Source organism: Struthio camelus, chromosome 17 (assembly GCF_040807025.1).
Source record: "Struthio camelus isolate bStrCam1 chromosome 17, bStrCam1.hap1, whole genome shotgun sequence".
Lineage (NCBI taxonomy): Eukaryota > Metazoa > Chordata > Aves > Struthioniformes > Struthionidae > Struthio > Struthio camelus.
Genome location: NC_090958.1, coordinates 9,205,211 through 9,231,324, shown reverse-complemented (window position 1 = coordinate 9,231,324; position 26,114 = coordinate 9,205,211). Strand labels below are relative to the sequence as shown.

Below are 26,114 nucleotides of genomic sequence, written 5' to 3'. Positions count from 1 at the left end.
AGGCAAGGAATGGGGCAGGCAGAATCCCTTCCTGTCTCCACGCTTGACAGTAATTTTTATCCTCGCTCTCTGCACAGCAGATAGCAACCAGACATTGTGTCACCTCACAGTAGCTGCTGGCATACTGATGAAGTAATTTTGAGAAAATTGCATAACACATGGCAACTTCACAGCTGTTTCCAGCATGTGCTACTGATCTGTCCCTTTTTATGATATGTGGAGATTCCTCATGAAACTAAGACTCAAATGTACAGCACGCTCTCAAATTATGCCGTCTTAAGGAGGGTCTGCTTGGTGAAGCACAGTGACAAAAATGAGAAAGCCAGTAAAGTTCATAAGGGTCAGTTTCATTTTTTATTTTCTCAGAAACCAGCGTATTTGTTTAAATGCTGGACAGGTTAGCTTTAGCTAGCACTGCCTGGCTAATAATGTTCCCAGATGGATTTGCCCAATAATATTTCCCTGCCGCCTGAATGTTTAGCTTGAGTTCCTGCAGAAATGAGACTTGTGTGATCCTGCTGCCTGTTTTCCCCTTGTAGTAATTTTTTTAACCCCCCTTTCCTGCTTTCAGCCCAAGTTGGCAGAAGCGTAGCAGTCAGACAGACGAGTTAGTTCCTCCAGGTTTCTTGAAAATATCTGAAGGAGTGGTCGCAATGTGAGTTAACACAATAGTAGACACCAGAGAATCCAAAGAGGAACTTCTTCCTGTTTGGAGGAAGAGCTTCTTTTTAAGTGCCTTAGTCGCGAGAAAAGCATCATTCAAAAGTCAGGATGGGCCACAAGACGCACGTTGTAGTAAATACGCAGGTGTGAGTCCTTTCCTGCACCCTGTGATAATCTGACCTTTTTTTTCCCCTTTGTTTTAGTGGGAAGAAGCTCAGAAGCACCGAGCTAGTGAAGCAAGCTGGTAGCAAGGAGGGTGCCGTGAGCTCCGTGGCGGTGAGTCCAGACCTGCATTGAGGCACGCTGAGCTCTCACTTAATCAGACTCCAGCAGTAGCTCCTATACAAGCTTAAACCAGAAACGCCAGTATTATGGGGTGGTAAAACCAGTAACCCCATTATTGATAACCATCTAATCTGTGCTCAGAGGGAAATTTAAATATTTCTACTGAATTGATATTGTGTTGTTCTTTGTATCTCCATTTGTTTGGCAGGCGTAGATTAGCTTTTAAAGTGCCAGTCATTTAAATACAGTTTTCCCATTGCAAAAGCAAAGGTTGTGTTTTCAAGAATGATACTTAATATGCGTATGTTAGTGGTTGCCCAGGTTAGAGAGGAAAAGAAATCTAAGTCATTTGTGCATAAGCAGATGAAATCCAATATTTTCAGGGTAATACAGTCGTTACACACTTATATCATCCTCAGTCCAAGCAGAACTTGTCTGTATAACTGTCTGGATAGCTCAAAACCATGGGTCACCCCTTGCTTTCTCAAGGAATTGCAGCTGATGTATTAAATCATTCAAGTGCCTGATGTTCTTAACAACTGAAAAGCATTTGTCCACTATAGGAGGGCTAATTTTTAATTTATTTTTTTTAGACACATCTATCCAAAATGATGCTAGGCTTTTATATTCACAGCAGGGAATGCTGTGAGCTTTAAATATCCCTTTAATCACCAAGGATGTAATAAAAACAAGAAGAGTTCTTTGAGCTGCAGAGTGTTACCCAGGGAAAAATCTACTCTGGAGCTTACAAATGTGAGCTGAAGAGACAAACTGGGCAATAAAATCCCCAACTACGGACCAAATCGGCTAAAAGTTGGTCTGTAGCTGCCCATCAGGAGCTGAGACTTGGAGGGGGAAAAAAGCCATTCAGCACCTCTAGAGCCATAAGAGCCCGGTCATAAACACTTCACAATCTGCTGGGTAGGGGGAGGGAGCCGGGGCCTGTGATCTCGCCTGGGGTTTGTACCCTGGCCCTTGACTGCAACAGAGGATGAGCGTGAGGAATTTGCTAATATGAGAAGAAAGGAGGAAAAATCTAGGCAAACTAGAGATTGCTGGAAAAGGACTACGCGGGAGCTGTGTTTGGTTATGTAAGTTCACGTACGTTTAGGACTGCATCGCCCCACTGCAGGAGTCGATGAAAGCTGGCCGGTGCTTCCCCCCCCCCCCATTATTAGTTGTATACAAGGATTCTCATCAGAATTTTGTTATTGTGGACACCCGTATCATTTTGCTGCCAGGTGGATGAGAAAAAGTGTAGCTCAGAGTTTATCCAAAGATTTTCTGCTTAAAATGAATACATGTTTCCAGCTCTTTGTTACTAGCTTCAAACTTTCCTACAGATTATATGTATCCCATCATAAAGCTCTGTATCAGCTTTCAGAAAGTGTCTTGGGGGATGAACTGTGTGAATCTGTCTTGGCATTCATTTTGGTTTTTATGAGAGATCCTATAAATAGCTCAGCTCTGCTCAGACTCTGCAGGTTGGTTAGACATCCTGTGTGTTCAGCTCCCTCCTTCCTGTGCGATGTACGCACACTTGTATGTATCCCGTGGCCATATAGCACACGCGTTCTTTTTTTTGAGAAACAAAAAGTGATAATACAAAAGGAAAAAATGAAAACAAAATTTCTGCAGTAATAAAATATCTTAGTAAAATGAAACACAATATATTATAAAATGCTCTGGATCAAAATCTGCTACCTGTGCTATAATTCTTCTCGTTTCATGCTTTCTGGTTATGTTTGTTCTCTTTCTCAAAAGGTTCTTTAGAGTCAACAAGGATGTTGAAAGAACTGTGAAAAAGAGTACAGCTTACAGCAGTTTTTATTTTCAAATTCTAAAATCTTTAAATCTTAACTATATTCATTAGCTCTATGAAAGTGTTTCCTTTGATCTGGCATTTTACTTTGTTTATTAATTTCATGTTGTGATTGGAGCCTTACCATGGTAGAGTAACCGGTATATGGAAACTTTCATGCGAAACTGATGGAATAAATCTCTGCTGGCAAAACAAAGTAACTTGCAAACTGACTTAAGTGATTAAAGTCTGGCTTGTTATCTGTTCATTTCGTGGCTCTACAAACACTTCCACACCAACCAAAAACGCCTGTGCAGAAACCGAAGCTGTATTACAGCGTGTCTGCAAAATCAGGTGGCCAAAAAGTTTAAATATGTGCTGCTGGGTTTGGCCTGCTGCTTTTTCCAGCAAAGATCAGCTTTTTAGCAGAGATTACTGGGGCATTGTCAGCCGGGTTTTCATTCAGCAAAATCCATTCTACGTGGGATTTTTTTCTGATCTCACTTCAGGGTTAAGCTGAATCTCCAACAATACAGCTTTTAAGCTCTGCATGCTTTTCTGTGTGTGCGTGCGCGTGTGTCTGTCTGTCTATAGATACACAAACATACATGTGTAGCTGTTAACCTGGAGCTGTTGCTGCCTGTTTCGCAGGTCGGATCCTTCACGGCCCCCTCGGCACGGGCACGGGCACCGGCGGGTTCTGGCAGTGCTGCTGTGTGCCAGCCCCCGCGAGTGGCACTTCGGTGGCACTTCCCTGGGCTGCTTTGCAAAGCTGTTCTTGCTGCCTCTGAGCTGTAAAGTCCTTTCAAAATGTTTTTTTTTCTTTCCTTTTTTTCTTTTTTTTTTTTTTTTGTGGATTTGAATGGGACAGAGTGCTGAGCAGCGTCTGGGACACACAATGCATCGGCAGGAAAGCAGTGCACCTAACATCAGGCGTCTGCCAAAACTTGAAAGGGTTCTAGACGCGGATACTTTGCATTTGACTCTGGAGCGTAGCCTTTGAGGCCAAACTCAGCCTTCAGTGTTAAGTGGCCGTTAAGTATTTCCCTTCTTGTCTCAATGCTAACTAGCTGTTGGGAGAAGCGGGTGCATATTCCAGGAGGGCTGGGGAGAGCGGATATGATAACGGGGAGACAGAAGAACCAGATCTGCTTTCCTCTAATTGAGGAGCGCAGCTCACAGCTCTGTGGCCAGATACCGCAGTCCCCAAGCCTGGGAGGGGAGAAGCCTATGTGAAACTTATGATGTGCTACTTTTCATTTGCATGAGCCGCTTTCACATGTTCCCTTCCAAAAAGGGTCCCCTGTCGCTGCTGAAGCGCAGCCGTGCTGGGTGCTGGGGGTGGGCGCAGGCGCAGGCGGGCGGCCGACCTCCGTCCAGGGATCCTGTGGCGAGTTAGCAGTGAGCTGTTACCAACAGGCCCTCTCCGACCAGCTGTTTTGTTTTACCAAATGTGATTTTGCTTTCTGAGAGCGCAGGGAAGATTTCGGGGTAGTACAACTTGGGGCTCAGCATGGGGCTTTCGGCCCCACAAAGGTCTGCCCTGTGCGGGGCCTCTCACGCGGGTCGCAGGCCAGCCACAGCTGAAGGGAGAGGACACGTGTAACACGCCTGAACACACCAGACAACTTTTCCCGGGACAAAGCAATCAAAACTCGGCCATAAAAAGAAAAAAGTGCCATTTCCCACCAGCAGAAGAAAATGCTGTGCTGTGTGAGCTGCAGTAAGGCACTGGGAAGAAACCGTTCCTTATGCTACCACATGATAGGAAATTATACTTAGCACTTTATTAGAGGATCTCAAAGCAGTTAGCAGGCTTTTGCCATTACCGTAGACAATAGGCACAGAGGCTTGCCCATGAGACCTGCCCAAATTCAGGCCGTGCCCATCTGTCAGGGCTAGACCCCTCAATCCTGAAGGACAGAGCCCAGCTCAGTTCAGTCAGCTCAGTGTCTGTCTAAGGAGCTGCCCTCCTATTCCCTGACTTTCTCTGCGAGATGCTGGTCGCTGATAGGGACAAGGAGCCTCTAGGCCGGCGTGGCTGCAGGAGCGATAGTTTCATTGGGCTTTCTCTTTGGAAAAACACTGCTCTTCCCCAAGGACCTGCACGTGCATAACCTGGCCCCGTTGCTCTGCAGCAAGCTGGGTCGGTGTTTAAGGGACAGGTCCGTGAATTTGGAAGCAGTCTGGAGAGTCCGAGGCTGCTTAATGTTTTTAATTAACTAAGTATGAAAATAAGTAACTATTGGTGTAGGACAACCTCTGTTTTATTTTGAGTCCTGTTAATGACATGCTGCCTTCCCACGTTTTCAGTATTCAGCCAGCGCAGGTGACGACGTATCCTTCATGAAGAGTTGCCAAGAGGTGGATGGAATTGCAAGTCTGGAGGTTTTCACGTTGGGGAGCACAGAAAACACTCTGAGACTGTGGCCTAAGTGCACCAGGTGGGAATCTGCGAAGTGATTCACGTCTGAACGGCAGTAAGGCTATCTGCGGGTTTCAGAGAGAATTTCCTCTTCAAAGTGCAATTTAGGTTTCTGCAAGCTACTTTTTCTGACTTTGTGCAAAATCAGGCAGACAACAGTGCATTAGTTAAGCCCAGTTTTATTAAAGCTGATATGATAAGGCTTTTCTCACAACCACGTGCACAGGGGGAAGTCTACAGTGACTGGATTGCTGGCTGCCGTGCCAGAGCGGGGATATAGATTAGCAAATGATCCGAGATTGGTTCTTTCTGAAAGATCATTATGACTAATCTGCATTTCTGTTGCGTTGCAGCAGTCTTCCAGACAGTAACTTTCTCCCTGGTCCTGGAGCCTGTTCTCAAGGCCAAGTGGCGTCCTGGAAGTTACGCCTGGTCAGAGGTGGTGCATCCTGTTCAGCCGTTTGCAGACTTGGATCCTAAAAGCGAAGCCTCCAGCTAGCTGGCTCACGTGTATCTGCACGCTCCTGCAGTCTGAGAGCCCCGTTCGCCAGCGGCAGAGGCAACGCGATCGCCCCGTCTCCAGGAGCCCGCGGCGGCTCAGAAGGAAGGAATGGTGCAGGGCGCAGGTCGGTTCCTTACAGCCTCCTGTTGCATGTTAAGGGTTAAAGCTTCACCTGCAGTGAACGGTGGTGCCAGAAAACATTTGCTTTCTGACAAACCCAAAGGGGAATGTTTCCTTCTAATCAGCTCCTCAAAGAGATGCAAAGCAAAAGCCCTTGGCCTCTGCTTTTGTCATGACACATCCTCCCTTCTGCACTGCCCTACCTCACCCCTCCGCACACCAGGAGAGCTGCTGTTAGAGCTGGGCACCACGAGATTTTTACCTGCTGCTGTAATTGAGCTCGCAGCAGAGCTGTGTGTGTCACCGACTTACCCACATCAGATGCACTCTCTGTCCCATCCCTTTCCTCCCCCATTCTCCAATTTGCCGGTGAATCGTTAGACACTAGCTCATCCACCCCTGCCTTGCCAGCAAACTGCCTGAGGCACATCACCGAGGGACAGACAGGAGAGTAACGTGCTAAATTCTCCCTTTGCTAGTGGTGAATTTCATGGGGATTGCTAGTGTTAGCTGCGCTTTCCAGCCATTGTAACAAATGTACTTTTCACTTTTAAAACCTCTCCAGTGCAAATGGAAAGGCTGGGAGAAAGCTGGTTGTTAAGTAGCCATGGGTAATTAATGACTCCACCTTCCCCATCAATCAGCTGGGAGAAGCCAAAAGGATTTTGAGTTCTTGCAGCAAATGTGTGTTCTCTAGACATGCACATACCCAGTGTGCAAATGAAGTGGCAGCAGGAGACCATCTGATACCCTTTCTTGGAAGAAGCAATAACTCATGATACACATCCCACACCCGTCAGATGAAGAGTCTGAAATTCCCAGCGCTGCTGCTGCTGTTGTGCAGTTCCTAACTCCGTGGGATGTTAATCTATCTCACTGCTAGCTTGAGTCTGACCCAATTTTTGTTCTATTTTCCCTTTTCAGATTCTGATTACAGCCGTCTTTTCAGCTTTCTACAATTAAAATACTGGCATTAGAAAAGCAGAACTTGGTGGGCAGATTTGGTGCTGGCTTCCCTTTTGTAGCAGAGTAGAAGAGCAAAGAAAGTTTTCTACATTTTATTCCATTTGCATCTGGTAGCGGCTGCGCGAGTACAAGCATAGGAGGTTTGACCTTGGTACCTTTTACAGTCCAGTCTTTCACCTTCTGATTTGTTTTTCAGTGTATGCAATGAAAGACTCTGCAGTTGAGCTATAACTTGATATTGCGCTGCCACATGATAGCCGTCTCCTCAAAGGTGCTGAGCCCCCCCCGTTCTGGATGTCCCCCGAGTTAGCTGAAGGAGAACAGCCTGTGGTCTTCTGTATTATCCAGTAGTTTTTAAAGGGACATCAGGTAGATTGAATGTGGTCCTTCAAAGGGGCCAGCAGCAAGTGGATGAGCTCCTGCTATAAAAATCATCCTGAGGACTTCTCAAACTCTCCACCCCCGCTTTTCCAAACGTTCTCCTTGCCACAGTAAGCACTGGCTTTTCTCACCCCCACCCCCGGTTACTAGGATGCCTAAAATGCAGTGTCCCTCCTCTGACTAAATTCCTTCATCGTCTTTGCATTTTCTTGGACTGCTGGACCAGAAGGCGATAAGAGCAGAACTAAAGGGATGCCATTCAGCTACGGGAACTACCTGTCAATAGATTCAGAATGTATTTTGTATGTTAGACTAAAATTCAGGTGTCCCATTAATGTCAGTGACAAAACAAAAATTGTTTATTTTACTGGGAGCAAGACCATACCATGAATCAGCTAGAGCCTTACAGCAATGCTGTTTGAAATGAAACAGAGAGTAGAGCTCCTACGTTTGCTGTGCAGAATCCCACACTGGCCCTTTGAGGCTGATATCCCTCTTTTGACCTTGAGCACTCTCTGAAGCAGCATCTTTCACCTGCAAATGTTAGTATCGTAATTTCTGTACAGGAGCACACAGAAGTCCCTTCTTCATCAAGGCAGTGGCTGGTTTGTGCCCTGAAGCATGAGACTTGATTGCTGTCTCTTAACACTTGTAAGCACTGGTAAGCACAAAAGCTAATGGTCACACTTGCAGAATAAACTAATTAAGGGCAAAACGCTGAAGTCCGTCAGTTTCTACTCAGACTTGCGTTCAGTGAGAGTTGCACCTTGAGCAAGGACTAAGTAAAACCAGTGCCTGCTCCACGCATTAGACTCTTAGGTCACTTGCGCTAGCCCAGGAAAGTGCCAGCCAAAGGACTTTGGTGCCAGTGAAACTCCAAGCTAGCACAGCTGCATCATTAAAACAATTGCAAGTTCCGCTCGCAAGCGCGGCTGAAAATACATTACCTGTAGAGCAGGCCACACTTAAAGAGCTTCAGAACTTCTGAGCTAGCAATGAGGATAATGCCAGAGAAAAACAGCACGATGCAAAAAATTAACTGTGCAGTCAAAGGCTGAGAATTGTGAAATTGGGTAGGTAAGTTACAATATACCATCAAATGCATTTCTGTTAGAGGAGAAGACATCTGCTGGTGATTACTGCAGTGTCCCTGTTGCCAGAGTGAAGGTGACCACAGACTGATATTCGCCCACTTTGAGAGGAACAAGCTTGACACGGTTCTGGTTCTGATACACACCAGGAATCAACAGTAAAAAGACTCCATGCTCTAGAGGTGAAAATTGTATCAAATCCTTGGAATAGGCAGAAGGAAATTTTCCCTCCTTGCTGTTTAAGGGATTTTTTTGTTTTGTAGGTAAGTCTTCAGCTGATGCTTTTGGTCTTGTTTCTATTTGTTTAAAAGTGCGTTAGCAGTAAATCAAGGTGCATTTCCCCTGTAGGGTTTCCTGTATGTCAAAGCCATGTTAATTCTCTTTGATTTTCTTCCCTTAGCCTCAGCCATTGCTGCAGATCCTTCCTCTCTTTGTCCCTTTGGACATCAAAGGATTGTGAGGGGACAGCCCTAGAGAGAGGCTCCTCCCTGCTCATTAGCCTCCATAAAACAGGACCTCACCTTGGCTAGCTGTGCTTGGAGTCCCATCCTCATCCCACGCACTCTTGACACTGGATCTCAGAAAGAAAGGCTTTTGCTTGCTTCGGGAACTCAGACCTGCTTTTGAACTGGACTATTTTGGCTCCCCTTGTGAGGATTCTGGTGGCTCTCGCAGCTGTGCAACTTCCTAGACTTCACAGTACATGGAACAATGCAAGCTTTGCCAGGTAGGTGACTCCCTTCTGCTCCTCGGTGCGCAGAGAGCTCCGAGAGTAATGCCCAGCATGTACCTCAACTTCAGAGTGTAATTGCTCCTTATGGGATACCAGCATTTATAGTAGCGTGTGTGTGGCCAGAGGGGATTTCCAAACTTCTTTGTGTGAACAGATGACAAATTGTGGTTTTGAATGTTCTTTATGAGTCTTGGACGATCTTTTGTAAGAGTAGCAGAGGTTTGCTCGCAATTCTGCCCAAAATTCCCTCCTCCACATCAACGTGTGCAATGTGATCCCTCGCTGCGGGGCAGAGATGCTCTTTGTATATTGTCTGCAAAGGACCAGGAGTTCCTTTGGGTTGAAGGCCACAGAAGGTCTATAAATATTTGTTATATTGCTCAGAATAATTCTGATACAAACTATGCAGTTTTGTCTGACTGCGTGCTTTTTCTGCCCTTTGAAAGTATAAACCCCAAGTAGACACATGCCACAACTTCTACTGGCTTTCATGCCTAAACACAGCATTTTTCTGTTTTTCATAGGGTTTTGTTTGCTTCATGTTTTTCTTCCATCAGTCCTCTTAGCACGCTGCTAACCTCTTCTTGCCCTGTGCGCTGTGATCAGATTGGGCGCAATGACAGATCTGCACCAGGAAGCTAAAGGCCAAATTCTGAACTCAGATAGACAAGACTACGTTAATCCAGAGGCACTGCCTTTGACAGTTTAACTGAATCGCAAATTTAGGCCTGGGTTTTGCCCTGCGTAGGAAGGAAACAAATATTTACCTAGTTCAGGTATGCGGTTCGTGTGCATCTTAGAAACGGGTGGATGCTTGCAGCTTCCTTTCTTCACCTCTGCAGTGTGCTATTTTATTCATAAGAAGCAAAATACATGTACAACAGCTCAGATAATTTCCACTGTCACTGTTGCTTTGGTTGTTTCTAAAGCAGTCCTCACTGTATTGAACTTGATTCATTACTGATTTCTGCCACATCAAGAGAATTTTGACTATAAAAACAAGAGAAGAACAATGAAAAAGTCACAGGCTATATGATGCTATTTTACCCGGTCAAAGATTCCAACCATTTCAGAAGTCTTCTCATTTTCTCATTCAGTTATGTATAGCGTGTGACCCTACGGAGCAGAAATGTTCAGGTGATGGCTGCGCGCGTTTGGGAAGCGAAGCCGTCGCCCTTGTAGAGAAGAGTGCCTTGTGCCACAGCCAAAAGCACTGCGGTTTGGGGAAACGGGGTGGGATAGTTCTGTTGCCATTTATAAAGTTGGAGAACCCAAAGATTTTTGGTTATTGGCAAGATTAATTTCTCGGATAGCTTTATATACTGATGTGGATTTCTTCCCCGTGGACACTAGATAGCCGTTAGCTTTAGGTTCCTTCACCGAGAGGATAACCAACAACTGTAAAAATAGCTGATTTTAGAGACGGTAAGAAACATAACATACCTTTTACCTTGGAGCCTGCCCAGTGCCGCGAGCCCTGTCCTACGCTTTGCAGGATGTTATAACACTGTCTCGGTAACTGACACTTAAACGAGGAATTGCTATAGATGAGTGGATTATTTTCTAGCATCTTCTGTCTGAAGGTTTTTTTTTTTTTTCCTTTTTTCTTTTCTTTTTATTAACAAATATCACTGAATTGACTCCTGTTTCTCTTTCTCTCCTTTCCTTCTCCAAGGCAGGGAAAAGATATAGACGACCTTTTCTAGGTGCAGAAACTGAAGCACAGACAAGCTGCTGTTATTCGTATGAAGACTTTGAAATCAAGTGTGGAATAGATTGAGGATCTCTTAATTGTCAGTGCCTGCCTTTATCACTGCAGCCTTCTTTCCCTTCAACCTCATCTTACCAAAACCAGTATGTTTTAAAAAGTGCCACAATGCAGCGTTCCCACCACAATGGTAACAATAGTGAATACTTCTAAAATAGTTTAGAGCTAAAAATTCTTGCAAAATGTTTAAATCGCTTGAAAAATAATACTTAAAAGGAGATCTAAGTTAGCATAGAAGAGGAAACAATAGGAGGTACAGACTTAACGCATCTGGTTTGGCGCTCGGACAGCCGGCCGCGACCCTCCGCGTGGTGCAGTCCCAACGTGCGGCGTCTTTGCGGGGGAGACGCGTGCGCGAGTCTCAGCGCTGGGCGGTCAGGCGCGCACCGGGCGCGGGACTGGAGCGCCTTGCCAGGCGGCCCGCGGCTCCGCAAAGCAAACCTGAAGGCGATCCCGCGAGCGGCTGCGCTGCTGCAGCGTCCCGCTGAGGTCGGCTGCCCGTGACTTGCCCTTTGCAGGCAGCCGTGGGGCTCCGTTAGCAAGCCCGTACCCCTCTCGTGGTCCAGATCTGCACGCTAACCCCTAATACCCTGTTTCGCAGCCTCAAACTGCGCAGCGAAAAAGCACAGCGTGGAGGACGTGAGCTAAGTTTTCAGGTCTTTGCTGCAGCGTCTGTTGAGCGCGCAGCTCTTCCTCCCTGTCACTCGTAGCCTCTCGCTCCTACAGGTTCACTGTGGGCTCATTTGGCTAAAGCCGGATTATAACATCTGCCTTTGATTTTTAATTGACTATCGAACTCCTTTCCCTTTAATTCCTTTTGACTCCATTGGCAGTTTCCCCTCGATAAGGAATCCCGAGATCGGCTTTGTTGTTGTCTCGTGTAGCGGCGCCGGAATTTGCTTACAAAAACGTTAATTGTAAAATACATTTGAGGGAAGGAGTGAGCATCTGCCTGGCTAATCGGAGTCGGTTTATGTGCCTCTGCGCCTGGATGTCTCCTGTGGGAAATCAGCCCAATTTTATTGTAACTCCTTTTGATACATGTGCTGCACGGAGCTACCGAATGCATCGTCTCGTGGCAGCTTTCATGTCTTTGCAAGAGGATATGAGGGAAGCTTTAGTAAGAAGATGTTAACAGGCTAATCTTAGTGAGCAAACTAGGTGTCACTTCTTAGCCAGTTCATTAATGTTGGATCAAAGCAGAAAAAAGGGCAGAGGGTCTTTTTTTTCTAAAATGCCTAAAGACCTTTAAAAAACAGCAGAATTATGTTTAAATGTTTTTTACTTCCTAACGCTGTGTAGGCCGACATTGGATTGCTTTTGTGGAAAGATGTAGCTTTCTGAAAAGAAGCTGTTTTCTTTGGAAGTAGTTGCCTGCTTTTCATGCGTGTGTTTAACGACATTGCTCAGGGAAGCCGTAACAAGGTGGTACGTTCCCTCATTTCTGCTGTGCTCTGAGCAAGACCTGATGCAGGCTGAGAGGTAGAAAAATCTGCCTTTTAAGCAAGCAGCGACGCACGGCTGCTAATGCATCACCCAGCAAAAGCAGCTTGCCTCCGTTAGCCTGAGGACAGCGCTGCTGCTGCCAACGCCCGCCGAGTCAGGAGTTAGCAACATGTCATTCAGGCCACAGAGCAGTGTTAGCGAAGCCTTGCTGGGCACAAAATCTGTCCACAGGTCACGTTTTGGACTTTAAATGGAACTGGTTTTTTGGTCTGGGCTTTCCAGTGCAGCAGCAACAATCTTGCGTGCACTACAACTGTATGTTCAGAGCTCCTCTAGAAGGTTTTTAATCCAGAAAGCTTTACAAAGGAGGTCGATACCATCAACCCTGAATGCGGTTTCTCCAGAATGGTTCCCCTTTCCTCTTCCCCTGGACCACAGTTAGTCCTCTGCCTGTAATTGAAAAGGCAGTTGCATTGCAGATGGCTCCCCTGACATGCCACAGTAGTGTCCCTGAGGAGAGCCCCCTTCACCACCGCCACGGGCGTCTCGGCACGCTCCGTCTCCAGGTCCAGCTCAGACCAGCCCTGCTGCTCTCAGAATAGTCCCTCTGGTCTGGCTCTGTCACCTCCCTCTCTTATCCCCATTTACATTTGGGTCTCTTGTCTGTCCCTTCCTGGTCCTCTGGAGTGTTTTTTTGTCTCTGCTACCATCTGTCTGCCATTTGCTCCCCTTGCCCACTGGTTCACTTAAAATCTGCCCAGTCCTCTCAGCTTTTATTTCATGCTCTTGGTGAAGTGGTTTGTGTAACCCCGATCGTATCAGAACAAGAATAAACGTGGATTGTGGCTACCAGTCTGAGCTTTGGAATAAAGGAAGTCACGCTGAATTTGTACAACAGATAAATCTTTACAAAAGAACTTAACCGGCTAAAAACAAACCTGTTGGAAGAGCCTTTCTGCCTACTGAGCCTAGTAAGAAAACTTTTGCAGGCAGATGCTCAGTTTTCTTTCAGAGGTTTCTTGCGGCATGGACTCCCCAGTCCTTGGTAGCACCTGCGACCGTCATTGATAAAAGTCACAGCATTCAACTGCCTGAACTAAACCAGTCCCGAGCACTCTGCAGGAGTTTCGGGCTGAGAAATACTGTGACCAGACAGGAGGAGGTGTGAATAAGCAGATGTATGGAGCCACTTGGTTACAACAGCATGTGAAATTAGGTAGCTCCCCGTTTCCAGGCCCTGGTGCTGGGTGGGCTGATGTGGGTGCTGCTTCTCAGAGCTCTTTCTCTGAGCACGATGAGGCTGCTTCGTGCTGGCTTCCCTCATGTCTGTCCTGTTACTGTTTTCGCTCTCTCCTGGTAGACGTGAAAGTGCCGTGTGATGCACTTCCTTCCCCCAGCCTGGAGCCCTACCCGCAGAGCTCCATCGTGGTCACCCTCGAGGACATGGGTCTCTGGATGAAGTTTCATCAGATAGGAACTGAGATGATCATCACCAAATCCGGCAGGTGAGAGAAGCAGCATAGTTGTCTACACCGCACCCCTCCACGCTGTTTTCAAAACTGTCCAAGTGTTCAATTTTGAATGATGGCTCTTAAACTAGCTTTTTTAGCCTATTACGAAGAATTGCTCTTTCAGGATGTCCTAGAAGTCCCAAACTGTGAAGTGTGAAAGGTCACTGAGGGGCTGATGTGTTGAAAAACTACTCGGCTCTGATCTCAGCACTTGCATTGATGTTCTTCCTGTTGCTGTGAGGTTGTTCTGGAAAGTGTCCTAGACTTGCTTTGCCTCAAACAGTCATTGGCAGAAGCAGATGAGCACTAAATATCTGGCTTTGATTCTGCATTTGCAGACAAGAACGTGGCCTAGAAGAGTAAGGATCTGTGCACGCAAGCTATTGGAAAAATGTAAATCTTAGTCACGTATTGTGGAGCTTGTAATGAAAGAGTATGGAATTTTAATGTATTGTGTCAAAACTGCAGTGAGCTGAAATAATCTCTGCTTTGAATAGGGAAGTAGGTGTCAAAGGCTTTTTGCAGTGTCAGAAGATAAAAGAGGTAGTAGGAAGTACTGGAACAGAAAGCTAGATACGCCTTCAGATGAGTGCTATCCACACCAGAAAATGCTCTCATCTGTGCTCCAGGTCCCTGATAGCTGCAGAAAGCTAAGAACTATGTCTGAATTTTAAATATTTTATTTGAGTTTCCTACTGTTGCGTTACAGAAATCAGAAGAACAAAAGCAGTAACAGTATCAGGTCATCAGTGACTGCTGCTCTGTTAATGCCTGTTCCATCTAGGCCCACAGGATTAGATAATCAATACATTAACAAGATGGTAAAAATGTCCAGGAGCTGATCTGCTGAAATACTGCCGCCAGCACTTTGCACAATAACGAGTAGACGTAGCCTGATGCTTGATTAGGTCATTAAGCAAAAGAGGCTTTATACAAAAATCCTTACGCTGTGCATATAATTTCTCCTTCAGACGAATGTTTCCACAATGCAAAATCAAAGTCTCTGGCTTAATCCCATATGCCAAGTATCTCATGCTGGTAGATTTTGTGCCAATGGACAACTTCAGGTACAAGGTAAGTACTTCAAATAATAAAAGTTGTGCTTCCATCTTTCCCACTTCCCATGGGAAGTTTGCCATGTGAAAAAAGAGACAGAACAAGCACCTATTACAGGACCACGTGGGACTCTCATGTATCCCCTTTGTTTAAAGTAAAGTAATCTTTATGCTTCACTGGCCAGGCTGAAAGATCAATTATCTTCAGACCAAGTTCAGAAGTGGTTTTCTGCCTCTCTGGACAAAGTTCCGAAGTCCTGGGTGGATTTTCTGCCTACCCGGAGTTCTCTAGTATTTGCCACTTTTGCATGGGTGGCAGCTGGAAAGATACCTGCTTTTCATTGTAAACAGTACAGTTTTGATCATGATTAATATCAGACTTCTCTGACAGCATTCAGAGAAAGAGAGGTAAAATAAGGCCTAAACTTGGAGCTGTTTCAGTAACAGGATCATGACTCATAAGAGGGAATCAGCTACCTGTCAGGATTGTCTGCCTCGGGGAAGTCCACAAAATCAGACAGTGAAACAAAGTTGCTGAGGCTTCCCTATAATGAGGGAAGGTCTTTCAAGCTCTAGATTTCCTTCTTTCCCTCCACAGTGGAATAAAGATCAATGGGAAGTTGCTGGAAAAGCAGAGCCCCAGCTCCCTTGTCGCACCTACGTCCACCCAGATTCCCCAGCTCCTGGCAGCCATTGGATGAAAGAACCTGTCTCCTTCCAAAAGCTGAAGCTCACCAACAACACTCTGGACCAACATGGGCATGTAGGTTGTAGCTGGCCTTGATGCTGCGCACGCTGGGATCCGTTGCAGAGAAACAAGTTAGATTTGTGAGAAATTGGATGATACGGAAAGTAAAACACATCCGAGTGGCCCCCTCTTCCTTCCTTACTCCATCCCTTGTACCCTCTTAACCTCCTGCTAGGGAAGACGTTTGTAGTGTCGCTCTCGGGGTATGGTGGAGCTGCCAGGCCCAGGAGGGCATCCCTGATTTGAAGCGGGAGTCCTGGGAGTCTCCACAGGACGCTGCGCAGCGCGTTAGCAGTGGTTGCATGTGGAAACCTTCTCCTTTGTCTGTCTCTGCGCCAGATCATCCTCCACTCCATGCACCGTTACAAGCCTCGCTTCCACATTGTGCAGGCAGATGACCTCTTCAGCGTCCGCTGGAGCATCTTCCAAGTCTTCAGCTTCCCGGAGACTGTCTTCACGTCTGTCACTGCTTACCAGAACGAGAAGGTACAGTGTGCAAGCGCCACCCCTTGACATGTTGCTAAATAGTCTGTCCTTAGGAATCTTGTAAAAGCAGGTGTCTCCTTCGGAGCTAGTTACCATGGGCTCCTGTGACAGGGGAAAGAAATAGGCACATGAACTTACTTACGGAAGTACTTAAGAGACATCCACCACTTTAGAATGAGATGAATCATGCCCATTAACTGTATTGGGTGCATCTCAGTGATTAAAAGGACCCCAGAAATAGTAAAAAGTCCAGATGTAGGTACTGACCTTGTGTATTTCTCTGGTCAGATGAATCCTACCCTGAGGAAGTCCCTGAGAAAGTCACTGCTCTCTGTATCTGTTCCTAATCAATAGAGGGAACTGTTGTAAGAGCTCAGATACTGTGACAAGGGCACCCCAAAACCCCCAGTCAAGCTGTTGTGATAAATACTGAGCTGAAGGTCTTGAAGCAGTAAAGAAGCCAACCACTCACTATGACACTGAATCTTATTCCTTTATTTTAAGATCACAAAACTGAAGATTGACAACAATCCATTTGCTAAAGGCTTCCGGGAGCATGGAAAGAACACCCGAAGGTAAACTGTGTCTCGTCTCAATTTATTTCTAACCCACGTTCACTCATGAATTTTGCCCAAGTCCATTGAGCAAAAATATACCAGCGCTAGCTCTGCAGAGCCAGCCGTGTCTGGCAGGTTGCGTTCATCTGTGTCTGGGAATGATGACGTCCCATTGTGCAGCTGCCTCCCAAAAGACTGGGGGAATAGGGGGAGATACAGGATTTCCTACAGAAATGTGGGAGATATGACAAATAAGAGACCTGCATTCCCTTGCAGTTTGGATCTAGACTGGCGCCTGACGTCTGAATAGCTGCGATAAAGGGAGTCCACAGTAGATCACTGCGTGTCTTTGAGATTAACTTGATTCTGACATTCAGAGGTTCTCTCCTCTTGAGTGGAAAAGCATCTCTTCTAACAGGAAATTTTATCTGCAAGAGGAAAGTTGGATACCACTACCAGTGAGGTCTTCTGTCTAGTCTGAGGGCAGCCAGTGGGTGAGATGAAAACAAGCTGAAATGCAGCCATCAATTGGCAACAATGAGATGAGAAAAAATGTCGCCTTTTTTTCCCTAGCAGAAAATGTTATGAAAAAATATTGAAAAAAACATTTTGTTTTGTGTTATTTTATGCTTGAGAAAAATCTTTATTTCCTGATGAAAACGGCCAAAACTGATTTTTTTTTTTTTTTTTAATTTAAACAGACTTTGAAAATGTCAGGGATTTTCTTTGTCCGCCTAATAGGACTATTTCTGGTTAAGCTTAGATTTATTTTCCGTTCAAGGAAAATACTTTCAAGCAAAAAACCCACCATATTCTACACGTGCCTTGTATGCATGCGTGTGTTATGTGTATCCAGCATTGGACCACGCTCACACGATGCCAAACGGTGCCAAGACCTCCAGTGCTGAGGTTTCCATTTTGGTTGTGCCTTTTGTGCACACACGAAGCAAGCAACCCCTTCACTGGTTTACCGCCAGTACCCTGGGGGTCAGGGAGCCGCTCCGCTGGGAGCCCGTGCTCGTGGCAGGCAGCCTGGCTAACTCTGGAATTCGGCTGCGGCAAACATATTCCCTGTGGCCCCTCGGGCTGCTTCGCTAAGGCAGGCGCAACTCGCAGAAAACTACCTGCCTGTATTGTTCCTTTCCCAGGGAAGGACGAGCCAAGTGCCAGAAACCCAGTCCAGCCAAAAGCCAGAAGAGGAAGCTGCCTGAGGAAAAGGAGTCCGGTGCTGAGGAACGTGGTGATATTGGTAACAACAAACCCGGAGAGTCAGTTCCCTGCTCTGGCCAGGCCACGGGAAGGAAGAGGCAGTGGCATGGCTCTGCTGTGTCTCCTGTCAAACAGGACCGGTGTTTTGCTGTACGCGGGTGGGAGGGGAGTGGTGCAGCCTGGCCACAGCTGGGTTCTCAGCCTGCTTTTGCACACTGCGTTTTCTGACATTATGTTTCTAGCAGGCAGGGGATGCCTTTCTGCGGAGCAGGCGAAGGCAGCGCTTCGGGGAAGCCCTGCCCCCGGAGAGCGCTCAGCTAGGCAGAGCGGTGGGCTGGGGACCTGGGGCGAGGAGCCCGAGCGCTCGTTTTGCCTGTGTCAGAATGAGGACGAAGCTAGGGGGTCTCTGCCGCTTGGTTTCTGTGAGCGACCCGCAGGAGCCTGCTTGCAAGTGACCTGCCGTTGCTGACGGCTCCTCAGCTCTTCCCTGCGCCAGCCTCCCGGACTAGCGATGCTCTGGGAACGCGCGCGGTCGCAGGCTGTGCTTTCATGACGTTTTGTCTTCGCTAGCTACAGCAGCTTGCAGTGTAACCCTCAGCCGCCCATCGCTTTCTTCTTCCCTTCTGTCTCGGTTCTCGTCCGTGCAGTTGTGCCAGCGCTGCTGCTTGTGCATCTGGCTTGTGATGCAGCCTGGGGAGTTATTAGCATTTAAAAATAAACTTTACTGCTTCTATCAGGTTATTTTTAAGCCTGATCATTCCTCGCTGCAGCTCACAATGCCGCTTGCACAAACAAGGTAGCGGCAGGACTGAACGGCACAGTTAAGGGCAGAAGGAGCCAGCTAAGGGCTAATCCCTTGTGGTGACCGGGCTGCAGAAGCGGTGTTAGTGCGATTTTCCCCCCACACCCCATCCTGGCCCAATCCAGCTGCCAACAGACTGCCGTGAGCTCTGGGCTCTCTTGTTCCCCCCACCCCCCCCTCATTTTGTTCCGTTCTCTCTTTTCCCCCGCTGTGAGTCAGACTTTGGGAAAGATGAGAATGTGGATGTCAAGGAAGAGAGTAACCCCGTCGTGGTCAGCAGCGGATACCCCTTCTGGGTGGCGGAGCAGAGCGGCAGCCATGCCTTTCCCGCAGCATCGCCCGCGCCGGCCGACCAGCGGGAGGGTCCGGCCAGAGAGCAGCAGGTGCCTACGCCGTCCTACCAGGCATACCGGTGAGTCCCACCTCCCTGGGGCTTATGTCCAAAGCCAGCCTGTAATTAACGGGATTCCTCATCTTCTGCTGGGTATTTCTGAAGAAAAAGAGCCAGTGGGGTTTACTTCTTTTTTTTTTTTTTTTTTTTTTTAACTTTAAATCCACTGTTTCTGGGCGTTCTTGTGTCTTGGTAGCGGTGCCTGGGCTTACCTTCTCTGGCACTTAGCTTTTCTGTGTGGGTGACAGCAGGGCTTGGACTGAAATCCAGGCTAACAGTAAAGCGAAGCAGCAGGCAAGGCTGTCTCTGCGCAGGAGGGTTCCTGTGCAGCGCGCCAAGATGCGGAGGCACAGAACAACCCTGCACGGACACCCCTGCCCTCCCCTCCCATATGCAGCATGCGTAAATGCACCGTAAAAGCACACGCCAGCTCACGGCATACTGATTTCTGGATGCTGGGCACACGCAAGGAAAAGGGAGTCGGGTGCAGAGACAGATTATCCCTGTAAGCAAGCTTGCTGTGCATGGATGGTGGACGTCTGAAACGGCAAGGGGAAGAGGGCGTTGCTTAGGGCCTGCCCCTGCCTTTTCCCGGGGACCTGTGTGGGCGGTTGTGGTGGTTTCCTGCGGCGGTAGGTTTGACTCGCTCTTCTCTCTGCCCTTGGGGCTCAGCTTCCACGAAGCCGGGGACGGCCAGCAGCTGCCCGCCCGTGACGCTGCTGCGCTGAATGACTTCCGGACAAGGTGCCATCCCTTGGATCTTGCCACAGTGCCTGAGCACGACTCCAAACAGCCCTCGGAGGGCTTCACCAACCTGCCTCCGCTCCCCCCGCCTCTGCCGCCTCCCCAGGACTATGCCGGCGTGGTAAACATGGCTATAGACTCTGTCGGGAAAGCTGGGGCCCGAGCGCCCATGTACAGCCCATACGGCGCCGAGCAAGGCCTCGGCCAGTGGATGGTGCCTTCCCACAGCCAGTACCGGGCAATGAGCTACTCTGCCTTCTCCACGGATTATAACGCGCAAGGGGCTTCGGGACATGCCCACGGGACCATGGCAGAGTGGAGCCAGTACCCACTATTCCCATATGCCTGCTGGTGAACTGAGAAAACCCTTCCCAGTGAAAGGACTGAAAGAAAATTGTAAATGAGATCAAATTTGCTCCAGAGTGTTATCTTGAAGCCTTGTCTACACTAGGTGAAGAGGCATTGCAGCAAACGGTAGCGCGGGACACCTCCACTTCCTTGTCTCCTTGCCCAACAGCCCTCTCTGGTGTTTCACAAGCAGTGGCTGAGCTGGTGGCTGCACCAGCTACATCAGTGCAGGCCCAGCTGAATCAACGTGTTCTGCAGTGCTTTCTTTCCAGCGGGAGTCGGAAACCACAAGAATTGCGAGAGCAGTAGTTAAAGAGGGGCTGAACTCTCAGTCCCAGGGTGTGTTTCCGTCTTGCATTTGGGAGTTTCCAAAACCCTTTCTTCCTAGGATATGCAGGCAAGGAGATGGGGGCTGACAGCGAGCCTTCCAGGTGGCCGTACCAACTGTTTGGACATGAAGCTGTAGAGAAATCATTGTGTGGACAAGCAAAGCAAGCAATCCCGGTGTTCCCTTGAGCAGCCTCCTCACTTAATGTAGTCAAAGTAAAGCTAGTCTTGCCTTTCTTCCAGCGGCACGTGACAGTGAAGGATGCAGCAGTGCGCATGTCACGTGTTTCTGGAGCGCTGCTGTGGGTCACGCTGGCAGGGAAGAGTTGGTCCCAAGCAGGAGAGGCAGCAAGGCTCTGTGCCGTGTCTGTGTGTCCCTCATGCCCGTCCCTCTTCTGTCACCCCTAGATTTGAGGTTAGTGAAATTCCTGCTGGCCGAGGCGGGGTTGTTCCCAGAACTTGGGGGCTGCTCTGGGGGTCTCCAAAGGCCTGTGGTTGTCAGCGATGGAGCCACGAACAGCAGTGTCACTCTGTGTCACTCTGACCTCTTTCTCTCTGGGGGAAGGAAGTCTTTCACTGTGAACTTCCTTCTTCCACCCCCCACCCAGCACCCCCAGAAAATATAATTTATAGTTGTCGTTACTGTGCTACTCTGAAAAAGCGTTGTCGAAGCGCAGTTCTGAGCAGCCTGGCATTGCTCACTGGGCATTTGCTTTAAAATAATTAATATCCTTTAGGCACTGAACTGCGTGCTGCATTGCTGTCTGGCCGGCCGGGGTGCTCGGCCCTGCTGGGCTGGCAAGGGACGTCCCTTTACCGCTGTCCCGGAGTCTGTAGGGACCCGCTTGGATGCTGAGAGTCACCAGAGCAGCTTCACCTCCGCTGTCGCCGCGGTCCCGCGCTCCGCAGGGGCAGCGAGCAGCCTGCCCGTCGCGCTGCAGACAACGGTTTCAGTCTCCGTGTTGGAAGGCGGAAGCGTCCCCGTTTGCCCAGGTGACAGACCGGCCGCGGCGATGGAGTCTTAAAGGAGGATGGACATTTTCCTAGGCATTTTTTAGGGTATGTCTTCTTGTAACACTTGAAATAAACTGCTGTGTGGTATGTAGCCATCCGTAGGCAGCGAGATGTGTCATGTAGCATTTATGCCAGATGGCTTTCCCGTGTGTTCGTGTGTGTGTGTGGGGGGGGCAAGCCGTTGTTTGAGAGCAGATCCAGGTGGGGCTGTGACCGCCGGTGCATCAGGACCGGTGTGCGGTACAGCGGGAGAGGCCGTGCGCTGGCTGCGCGCCTGCCGAGGGCAGAGGCGTTGAACCGTGCTGATTGTTGTTAAAAGTACTTTGAAAAAATAGCCCTACAAATCTGTGAAGCTCAGCTCCAAGCACAAGCGACTTCCTCGTGTCGACGGTGGACCGCTGACCGGTTTTGGTCCGCGGCTGTGATGGGCGCGGAGCAGCCAGCTGCCTGCCCTCGGCTCCGCGGGGCGGGTGGGAGACGCGCAGCGATGGGAGGGCCGGCCTTCGCCCCGGATGCACGCGGTCCCCGAGCAGCCCCTGCTGCGGCGGCAGCCTCGCCGGCAGCGCTGCCCAGGGCGCGCGAGCGGCTGCGCCGGGCTGGCTCGGACGAAATCTGCTCTGGGGAGAGAAAGCGGAGGAGATGATTGCTTTTAACCCCAGGATATTGGGGGTTCACGGCCGAACGCTGGCTGCCTGAAGGCAGGTCTGGTGTAAAAGGCTCTCCTCGGCGTTAGGAGTTTTTCCCGACCCTTCGGCCTCGCTCCGAGGGAGCCGCGGCCCCACGAGGCCTGCGCGATGCCCCTCTGACGGCCTCGGTACGAGGAAGCGAGGCACGCGGAAGGCAGGCCGTTAAGAGCAGTAAAAGCCAGGCTTGCGTGTGGTTTTTGTGCAGCTCTTCCGAGCGGCCGGCTCCGCGAGCGCGGCGCTCGCCGGGCCGCGTCCAGCCGTCCCGCGTTAGCTGCCGGCGGCGCTAGGCGCAGCTCGGGCCCGCGCGCCCGTTCCTTGCCCTCGTTTCCTGCGCGTTTTCTGCTCCCCTCCCGCAGGAGAGCGAGGCAAGGATGAGGGCAAACGGACCACGGCGGGGCCGGGGAGAGGCGCCGCGGCGCGGCGAGCCCCGGGGGCGCGGACGCCCCGCGGTCGGTCCGCGGCAGGCGCCCCGGCGGGGGTTTGGGCCGGGTCGCCTTAGGAGAGGCCGAGCAGGCGTAAGGCTTTTCATCGCACAGCTTAAGAGCCGCTTCAGCGGCGGGGCCCAGCTGGGCCGGGCGAGGAGCCTCCCCGCGGGGGGCAGGCGGCGCGCGGCCCCGACCCGTCCCGCCGGCCGCCCCGTCGCCCTCAGCCGGGGAGCGGGCCGAGCGCGCCGGCCTTGCTGGGCCGCAGCCCGAGCGCCCCGAGAAAACGGGGAAAACGTTTGGAGGGGCGAGGCGACGGTTCGGCGCCGGGGCAGGGAGCGGCGAGCAGCCGCCGCTCAGCGGCGTCGAGCGTCGCTCCTTCTTGTTCCGCCGAGCCGCGGGAGTTGGTTTCGTGGCGTGAAATCGCTTGCTGTGGGCTGCTGCCCGGCCTCGGGCGTGCGACCGGCGCCCTCCCGCCTCCCCTGCCCGCGCAGGCGCGCGGCCCCGCGGCGGTTTGCTTCTCCTCTCCTGCGGGCGCTGGGATTTTTTTACGACGTCCTGTGCTGCCGGGGGGGACGGTTTGCGCCTGGGCCGGAGCGGGACGCTAGCGACGCAGGACAGAGGCGACGGCGAGGCAGAAAACCTCGCTCGGTTTGGGGATGGGAGCTGCCGGCCGTCGCTTCCCCGCCGGCCGGTTCTGCGGCGCGGGGGCCCCGGGCCCGTCGCCCTTCCCGCTCCCCGGGCGGCGCAGGGCAGCGCGGACGCCTCGCTTCCGGAGCCTTAGCGGCTGCCCGGCCCGTGGGCTGTAGGGAGGCCGCAAAGATGCGGCCGATCTCGTTTTACCGCGGCGGGAGCCTCGCGCGGAGGCAGCGGCAGCGCGGGGCGGCGCGGCCACCTCGCCACGGGGAGCGCGCGCGCGGCGGGAGAGCCGCACCGGCGCGTGGGTCTGGCCGCCGGCGCTTGGGTGAGAAAAGCCTTCACACCGCCCCCCGCCGCGCTGCGGGTTTCCTTCCAGAAACCCCCAGGGGAGGTCGGGCCGCGCACGGCAGGGGCACGGTGCCACCCGGGGAGGGCGAGGGGACGCGGGGCTGGCGAGGCTGCACCGCTTTCGAGGCCTGGCAGCCCCCGCGAGGGCGAGGCGGGACGGCCAAGACCCGGCCCCGCGGCTCCGGCGTCCGAGCCGCCGGGCTCCCCGCGGTGCAGCGCGGCCGGCCGGGCGCCGCTGGCCTCGGAGCCCCTTGCTGGCGGGGGCTGAGCCTGCTGGTGTTGGGGGGGTCGTGGCAGCGGAGCAGCCGGCGGAGAGGGCGGATGCTCAGGATGCTCCGGGACCGGCGCGTCCGCGTCGGGAGGCCTCCGGGGAGGGTGGCGGTGCAAGAGCTGTGAAAGGTGCTGACCCAGGAGCGGCCGGGCCGGGCTCGGCTGGGCGGGGGGCGCGGGGGGGCGGGCAGCGCCCCGGGCCGGGCGCCTGCAGGGCGCGCAGCCTGCGGCACCCTCGGGCTCCCAGCTCCAGCGCTGAGCCGCTGCAGGGCCCGGCCGCTCTCGGAGGAAGGGGGCGGCGGATGAAGTAGGTTCCCTCTGCGCCGGTGCTTGGCTTCAGGCCGGGCGCCCGGTCTGCCCGGTGCGTATCGGCAGTCGGCGCAGACTTAGGCCAGATCCTACCTCGAGGCTTTCGTCAGCCGAGACGCCGGGAAAGGGAAAAGCTGTTCCTCTTCCAGGGCCGTGGATTAGTGACAGCGTGTTCACGGCCGGGGGAAACCCAATAGTTCGGAAATGGAAACAGAAGTCCCAGTGAGTCCCCCGAACTACCTCATGAGCCAGATAATCAGTAAATTAACATAAAATACATTCTAAAACCTGAGGTTAGAGCCTAGACACCCAAAAGGCTCATGAGGCTGTAGCAGGGGTGCGTCACAGCTAGGACCTGGCGGGACCGTGGGGCAGGGCGAGCAGCAGGCCCTGAGCACCCTTCCTCTGCCCCGTCTGCCCAGCGTGCCTGAGCGCTCCCTGCCCGGGGCCGAGCAGCCTTCGGGCAGACGCGCAGAACGGCTGGGGAGCTGGTAGCGAGCACGGAGCGAGGCGCTTTCGCTTGTGGTTTAGTGCGTCGTTTCTAGACCAAGCCCAAGAGCACAAGCGGCGGCTTTTTCAGAGCTGACTTTGAGCTGCCCTTGCTGGGCCAGCCAGGACGCCCAAAGCAGGAGCTGGGTCCCTGCGGACACCCCAGATATAGCTCTAATCCTGATTGTCTGGTGCGCCGGGGCGCGCTAGGCTAATAACTCGTGCCGAGAGGGGTCTAGTTACAAAATGCCCGGCATGAAGCAAGCAGGTGCTGGGAGGGTTATCTGAGGCGAGAGCCGTGTTAGCGCGGCGCTGCTCGCTCGCCGCCGGCCTCGGCGCAGCGCGGCTGGCGGCCTCCCCGCGTGAGGCCGGGTCGTGCCCGCCGCCGCCGGCCTTCCCCAGCAGTCGGCACGCGGGCAGACGCGGAAATCTGAGTTTCAGGAAAGCGGCGCCAGGCTGCGGCAGGAGCGCCGCGGGGCAGCGGCCTCACAGCTGCGCCCCAGTGGCGGGCGCTGCGTTTTCGGGCCGCGCCACGGAGGTGTCACAGGCCTCGTGGTGGTCCGGCTGGAGCAGTCCGTTGCTAACCTGTCTCAAGGTGGGCGTACAACAGCGCGTGTTAACGATTTGCAGTAATCGGTGCGATCGCTGCTCGTAGGCAAGCTCTCAGGGCTCAGATTTCGGAGCAGGCGGCGGGCGCCCTTGGGGACAGCTGTGGCAGCTCCTTTCCCTGCCCGTCCCGCTTGGCCTCCCGCGCTTGCTGCAGGGGCCTCAGCTGTTTGCACAGTGACTGCCACAGCTTACGGCGCTGGGTATTAAGGTAACCTGAAATTGGAACTGTCTTACCTTAGTCGCCTGAGCTGTAGCTGCTGGTTCACCAGCTGCTCCCCAAGCAGCTGAGCTGCCCTCTGGTTTTATTAAAAAAAAAAAAAAAAAAAAAAAAAAAAAAAAAAAAAAAAAAAAAAAAAAAGGGCAGAGGACCCACTCAGGGACAGAAATTGCTACAGCTGCTCCAAGGTGAGCCATCCCTGCTGGTGACGCTGAACCCTAAGATCTTTTCTACGTGCAGAAGTTGCACTCATTGTAAATCCTGTTAAAAATTACTTGTTTTAATAGACCTGTTCATTTGTTGTAACAGTATTTTATTCCCGTGCATTTGAACATGTTTTCTCTTGGTGTAAGCTTGTGCAGGCAAATATTTGGTTAAATCTAAAGGTGTGTTTACTATTGCACTGGTTTAATTAATTAAATGAGGGTGACAAACTGGCAAGCCTAGCTCATCACAGCCAGCTTGCACCTGAAAATTAAGGCTTAGGCTGCTTGCTGTTTGGACTGACCTAACTGGTTTAAACTTAAACTAGTAAAACTTTGTGCACAGGTAAACCTAATTGTCCATAATCAGCAATAAACCCAGCTCAACGTACTGCTTATTTCACTTTACCTGTGACGGTACACTGAGTAAACTTGGGTATTGCTGGAGTTTTAGGTAGCTGCTATGTTTGGCACTCCTGCTGCAGACCCTGAAGCCTGCCTGCAGGCAGGGGCTGCCTGTGGCAGCCTGTGCAAAAGTTACTTAAGAGC

The 26,114-nt window shown here is 51.1% G+C and overlaps 1 protein-coding gene across 1 annotated transcript in view; it reads left to right on the top strand.

The window, feature by feature from the left end:
- LOC104152171 (T-box-containing protein TBX6L) overlaps positions 1-21,518 on the top strand; it is a 37,157-nt gene extending 15,639 nt beyond the window's left edge. The window contains exons 8-20 of the mRNA XM_068910843.1: positions 867-939; positions 3,621-3,783; positions 5,063-5,193; positions 5,528-8,497; positions 8,635-8,961; positions 13,542-13,686; positions 14,664-14,766; positions 15,346-15,510; positions 15,835-15,981; positions 16,486-16,556; positions 17,687-17,787; positions 18,769-18,961; positions 19,613-21,518. Coding sequence (XP_068766944.1) covers positions 8,946-8,961; positions 13,542-13,686; positions 14,664-14,766; positions 15,346-15,510; positions 15,835-15,981; positions 16,486-16,556; positions 17,687-17,787; positions 18,769-18,961; positions 19,613-20,039 — 1,368 coding nt within the window. The 5' untranslated portion in view covers positions 867-939; positions 3,621-3,783; positions 5,063-5,193; positions 5,528-8,497; positions 8,635-8,945 and the 3' untranslated portion in view covers positions 20,040-21,518. The remainder of the gene's footprint in view (positions 1-866; positions 940-3,620; positions 3,784-5,062; positions 5,194-5,527; positions 8,498-8,634; positions 8,962-13,541; positions 13,687-14,663; positions 14,767-15,345; positions 15,511-15,834; positions 15,982-16,485; positions 16,557-17,686; positions 17,788-18,768; positions 18,962-19,612) is intronic.
- Positions 21,519-26,114: the final 4,596 nt, after the last annotated feature.